This window comes from Myotis lucifugus, unplaced genomic scaffold (assembly GCF_000147115.1).
Source record: "Myotis lucifugus unplaced genomic scaffold, Myoluc2.0 scaffold_3, whole genome shotgun sequence".
Classification (NCBI taxonomy): domain Eukaryota; kingdom Metazoa; phylum Chordata; class Mammalia; order Chiroptera; family Vespertilionidae; genus Myotis; species Myotis lucifugus.
Genome location: NW_005871051.1, coordinates 7,655,061 through 7,661,002, shown reverse-complemented (window position 1 = coordinate 7,661,002; position 5,942 = coordinate 7,655,061). Strand labels below are relative to the sequence as shown.

The window sequence follows — 5,942 nt, the reverse complement described above, 5'->3', positions numbered from 1 at the left end:
TAATGGGAGAAGAAAAAGGTGGATCTGGGATTTGGGATGGTGGAGGAGTGGTGGTTCTTTGCCCAGCTGAACCAATGCAGCAAGAAATAAAAGGCTAAAAATTAGGAAACAAAACAAATTACACTCTTTTAATTAAATTTCTATCCTCATATTTAAAATGAAACAGTACATAAAATTAAGCAAATAAATACATCTGCCGGATCATGACTGTGTACGCATGTGTACACATAAGAACATTACAGATGTTACCTTAGACCTATTTGATTTGGATACATTACTTTTATAATCTCACTTTATATCCTTTTGCAAATTTTTAATTTTTAATGAGTGTATATGAACAAAATTTTTAACAACTTTACTATATTATGAAATAGAGAAAACTCCTTTTCTCCCTTCAAATTTATAAACAGAGAATTATACATCAGTAAAATAATGCCAATTACAGGTTACCCTGAAATGGTCATTGAGATAAATAGCAAGAAGAAATTACTAGAATCCTAGGACTCGGGAAGCAATCTAATCCATACCATTACCTTCAGAAAAAGCCCTTTCAAAATTATCCAAATACTTTCAAAGAACTTTTGCACTAATGTTCTTTAAGAGTCACCCTGGAAAATAAATTCCAACTATAATGTGAAGATGTAAAGTTTCTTCATTATTGTTTCAAATTCACAGGAAAATGAAACAAGTTCATCATAACAGTTTGTATTTCGTATAGTTGGAGAGCTTTATTAAAGGATCCTTTGCTCTGCTCTCTTCATTTTCTTTGGTTTTCCTTTGGCTGTTGTGTGTTGTTTTTGTTTTTCTAAGTCTTTAATTACATTTATTTCTTCCCTGAATTGTTTTTATTACATGTTGTCTGACTTCATCTAATGATGACAGGCTAACTGAGTTAAATATTAACTACTATATCTTGGTATACAGGAAACATTAAAATTTATGGGCACATATTTAGAATAAAGAGAACCTTCCACATTAAACTGAAAATTTTCAAGAATTCTCAATCAATTGGTCCTATAAAGAGTAGGTTAGATGTGCTTACTTCATTCATAGCAGGAAATCTGAGAGGGGCAGAGACCTTCTGCTGGCCATTATCGTAGATATAGACAAGGCTCTGACCAAAGGGCCTTTTTCCAGGCATGTGAACAATGGTTATGTTGTGCTGGTAAAGTAAAACATATATTTAAAGGTGAAAATCACATTAAGTTTTTCGAATGACAATGTTTTCAGAGTATTTAGTACTCTCTAACTAGTTTGTGTGAAGAGCAGAAGGTTAAGTTTAAGCATGACTAAATGCTGATTAAAATGATGATCTTGCCCGGCTGGTGTTGCTCAGTGGTTGAGCTTCGATCTATGAACCAGGAGGTCAGTTTGATTCCCTGTCAGGGCACATGCCCAGGTTGTGGGCTTGATCCCCAGTAGGGGGTATGCAAGAGGCAGCTGGTCAATGATTCTCTCTCATCACTGAGGTTTCTATCTCTCTCTCCCTCTCCCTTCCTCTCTAAAATCAATAAAAATGTTTTTAAAAAAATGATCTTAAATAACTTTCCTGAAGTACTATGAAAGCACTTACATCTATTCTAGAAAATTTATACACAACTGTTACATAGTATCTTTTCTGCATTTTCCAAGTCTATGAGTATTCTTTAGAATCAATTTTTTCTAATGAGAAGCATTTTATATTTTAAGAGCAGCAACAGAAATGTAGTTTTTAACAATTTATGTTGTCACTTTAAATTGGAATTAAAAAATCAAATTTAGGTCTAGAACACATCAAAGAAGTAACATTGCATTTTATTTTTTTTAGCAGAAAAATGATTACTGCTAAATTTACAATGATAATGATAAAGAGTATTAACTTCCTTATAGATGAACTTCAACATGAATAGAAAGTGAAAATTAATCGATTCTCAAAAAGGAGATGACACCTTAGGTGATGTTGCTCAGTGGTTAGAGCAATGGCCCGCACATCAAAGGATCTCCTCTGGTCAAGGGCATGTACCTGGGTTGCAGGTTCAATCCCTGGCCCCGGTTGGGACACATGCAGGAGGCAAATGATCAATGTGTCTCTCTCACATCATCAATGTTTCTCTCTTTCTCTCTCTCGCTCTCTCCCTCCCACCCTCCCTTCAAAAAATCAATAGAAAAAATGTCCTTGGGAGAGGATTAACAAAAAAAAGCAGATGACAACACCTGATGTACATGCACCAAATGTGTGCTTTTTAAAAGAAAAAAAAAATCAAGAAGTGAAATGTATGGGGACAGCTAGAAGGGGTCAATGGGGGAAAAGGGGAACATATGTAATACTTTCAACAATAAAGATTTTTTTTAAAAAAAGTTAAATGTGATGCCCTAAAGCCTTACCCAGAGAGAATCACAGAAACTGTGATCAGGAAGCATAACGGTCGCATATTCTCTTTTTGTGCACACAGCCACAACCAACATACCTGAATGGGTAATAAAGGCTTCAAAACCCATGCCACTTCCTGTAAAAAAGCTAACAAAAATATATATTATCAGAACTTTTTAAATCAGTTTTCAGTTTTATCATCACTGAGGCACAAAAAAACACATCATGATGATGAATATCTTTATCAAACAAGTCATGGCTTATATTCTATTATCACATGTCAGTTCAATCTTGCTTCAACAATGTTTTTTAAGTCTTTTTGGGGGGCATAAGAATTGAGTAAATTATAAAAGGTAGTCTTATAGGTGAAATCCCATGATAAACAATAGTAAAGCTGTAAGCTTTCAAATCTTAAAAATTTGCCCAAATAAGATTCAGAAAGCATAAATAAAGGTCTTAAAAATCAAAGGCATATAAAAATTATTACTGAAGTAACTAGTTTTGGATGTACATACTAGTACATAAAGTTTTCCTGGTCCTTCATATAATTACATAGCACCTTCAATGGGACAGAGAGATTACCATTCAATTTCAAATTTATTACTCCTTTTTTCTCCATTTTTACAATATTTTTAAGATGGAACTTGTTTCCAAACTAACCTCAGAACTTAACTAGAAAAATATTTAAGATATACAATTAATATTATGAAAGCAACAAAGCACCTATAATTTAACTGTATACACCCTAAGGATGAAGAAGCTTCAGGTAACTTGTATGTTTAAAACTAGATGCTTGAGCTGCATTTCTGCTTTAAGCTCCACCACACACACACACACACACACACACACACACACACACACACACACACACACACACACACACACACCCTGCTGTGGGGGAAAGGACTGCTGACATTTTCATTCAAGTTACCTGAGAAATAAAATTTGATAAAAATTAAAAATATATTAAAAATTGGTGCTTGAAAAGCTTTTTAAGAATCACAGCATGTATCCTATGACAGCATTCACTTATATTCCATAACTTGTACCAGTACCTGTACAACTGTTTCCTTTTTCCTCCTTTGTTAGCATTGCCAAGAGTCAACTGATCCTGATCTAAGCAAAACCAAGCATTGAAGGAAAAGGCAGACCCTGGCCATTTCTGTATGGAAGGCACAGAAATTCCTGCCATACTATGTGACAAATTGAAATACTGCAGTGCACTCTCTAAACTTTGTTTTCGGGCCATTGTCAGGATTGCTCGAGTCACAGGAATAGTATAAGGGTGTATATACTCAGATTCATCCACTCTCAGCAATCTTAGTAGTCGACGGATTTCTTCTGAGCTCACTGACTGACTCCCCAAGGAACCATGGAGAGCAATCAGGTTCTCAGCACAAGTTCGATGAAGGGAAGAATGGGAATCAAGGGTTTCAATGATTCTAATTCCCATGTTTGAATTGACACAAGTAGTTCGACTCTGCCTATTAATACAACAAATTCTTTTCAGCCAATCAGAGATGAAGATCTGCAGGTCTTGGGATTCTAGCTCAGGAAGCCATTGGATAAGAAGCAAGAGAGGCTGGACATTACTAATGCCCAAAATCCCAACTGAAGTGTGGTCACCCTCTACAGCCTGTAAATCAACAGAAGAGATAAAAGGTTAGTTACTGTCTTTGATATGGAGATAACAGAATATTTTTTAATAGAGCTAAAAACTCACCATATTCATAAGTTCTTTAAGTAGTTCCAGTGATGGCTGACCCAGGGACTTTAATACTTCAAACATATGTGCATAACCAATTCTTTCTTTAAATACTTCCTAGGGGAGGAAAAATAAATACATCAAAGCATATTTTCAAAGGTCAAATTTGCTGGAGTATTTTTTAAAATGTTGAATAATATCCATTTAAGCTAATAAATTTAATATTTAAAAAATTATGAGTTTAACATTTCTGTATTCTCAAATCACATGTCTTCATCTTAAAATAAACTCCATATACCTTCTGGAATACAATGTTACAATAATCTACCAAAATGTAAAATAAATAAAATTAGCAAATAGTTGTATATCATAAAATGATTGTATTTTACAGGTTAGGTTACATGACACTTTACTTTCTTCACTTGATTTATAATTACGGCAGTATTATATTAAGTCAAAACGAAAATGGAGAAAAAATGAGAATTTGGGAGTAACAGGAGTCACATAGCAGCCTCAAAGGACAAAAGAGTCCTGACAATTTTGAGTAGTGGCCAAAACAAAACAAAACAAAAAACTGGGTAGTTTTCTTTTGACACTCTGTTATCTAAAGCACGGGTGGAGAACGTCTGGCCTGTGGGCCATATAAGGCCCATGGAATCATTTGGTCTGGCTCTGCTAAGGCATTAGGGATAAGTTAATTAAATGTCTGACCAAATATAGCAGGCTAATTTTTAAGTTGATACTTTTGTAAGGTCCTGGAATGATGTTTTAAATATCCAAATAGCCCTTGGCAGAAAAAAGGTTCCCCACCCCTGATCTAAAGGGTCTGAATTAAGTGGAACATTGAGTTCATTCTAGTAAGGTCTAAACCACATTTATGAACTAGTGAGACACAAAAAAACCTAGCAACACTAAACTGGTCCAGTAAAGTAGGCAGAAATATATATACTCATTATAATATCAAAAGATTTAAACTAAATGAGTAAAACTGGGGAGGAGAATCAAGGGTAGAAAATATTCCCAAAAGGTATTTTTTAAATACAAGCAATCCATTATACTCATACGCCAAAATACTTAGAACTTGAAATGATCTTTTTCCTTACATAAACTGTCATAAATGAAGATTAGATTCCCAAGCCAGCCTGTAACAGTTGTAAAAGCCTATTCAGCAGAAATCTAACCAAGATTCATATATAGCAAGAATATAGGGCAAAAGTTAGTCCCCTAACAAAAAACAACAAAGAGTGGAATATAACTGAAGGCATGGCTCAAGGAAAAAGGAGTAATTCATTCCTTTCTGGTATTAGAAAGGTAATTGAGGCATAAAGCATATTAGAAGTGATGGATAAAAAAGTAAATCCTATATAATATCTACACTAATAAAAGAGAAACATGGTAATTAGTGTACGACCGCTACCCTTCCCATTGGCTAATAAGCATATCCTTATGCAAATTAACTGTCAGCCAAGATGGCGGCCGGCAGCCATGCACTGAAGCGAGCAGGGAGGCTTGCTTGCTCCAGTGACTGCAGACTCCAACATTCCCCGCCTAACTTGCCGGCCTCTCAGCTGCAACTCTAAGCAACTATGTACTATGTTGCAAATATAGAAGCTAAACAAAACGCCAGAAACCGGCTTTCAGTCAGCGGGCTTCAGCCAGCCGGACCGCAACATTGTATCGATGTTTTCAGCAGCGAGGCCTCATAGCTAAAGCTAGCCCGAATATAAAAAAAAGAATGGAAAACAAGGAGGGGTTGGGAGCTTCAGTCACTCGCCAAACGGAAAAAAAGTCCTCAATCCCCTCACCCAGAATGGGCCAGGCCCCTCAGTGGGTACCCCCATCTGGATCCAGGAATCCCTTCAGGTCAAATCAACTAGGCCCCTACCC

At 35.7% G+C, this 5,942-nt stretch overlaps 1 protein-coding gene across 1 annotated transcript in view; it reads right to left on the bottom strand.

Annotated features, from left to right (window-relative positions):
* The window catches only part of NBEAL1 (neurobeachin like 1), a 105,345-nt gene that overhangs the window by 64,296 nt on the left and 35,107 nt on the right, over positions 1-5,942 (bottom strand). Inside the window, exons 11-15 of the mRNA XM_023760393.1 lie at positions 4,074-4,172; positions 3,406-3,986; positions 2,365-2,497; positions 1,043-1,162; positions 1-94 (exon numbers count right to left, since the gene is read on the bottom strand). The exon at positions 1-94 is cut by the window's left edge and continues 252 nt beyond it. Coding sequence (XP_023616161.1) covers positions 1-94; positions 1,043-1,162; positions 2,365-2,497; positions 3,406-3,986; positions 4,074-4,172 — 1,027 coding nt within the window. The remainder of the gene's footprint in view (positions 95-1,042; positions 1,163-2,364; positions 2,498-3,405; positions 3,987-4,073; positions 4,173-5,942) is intronic.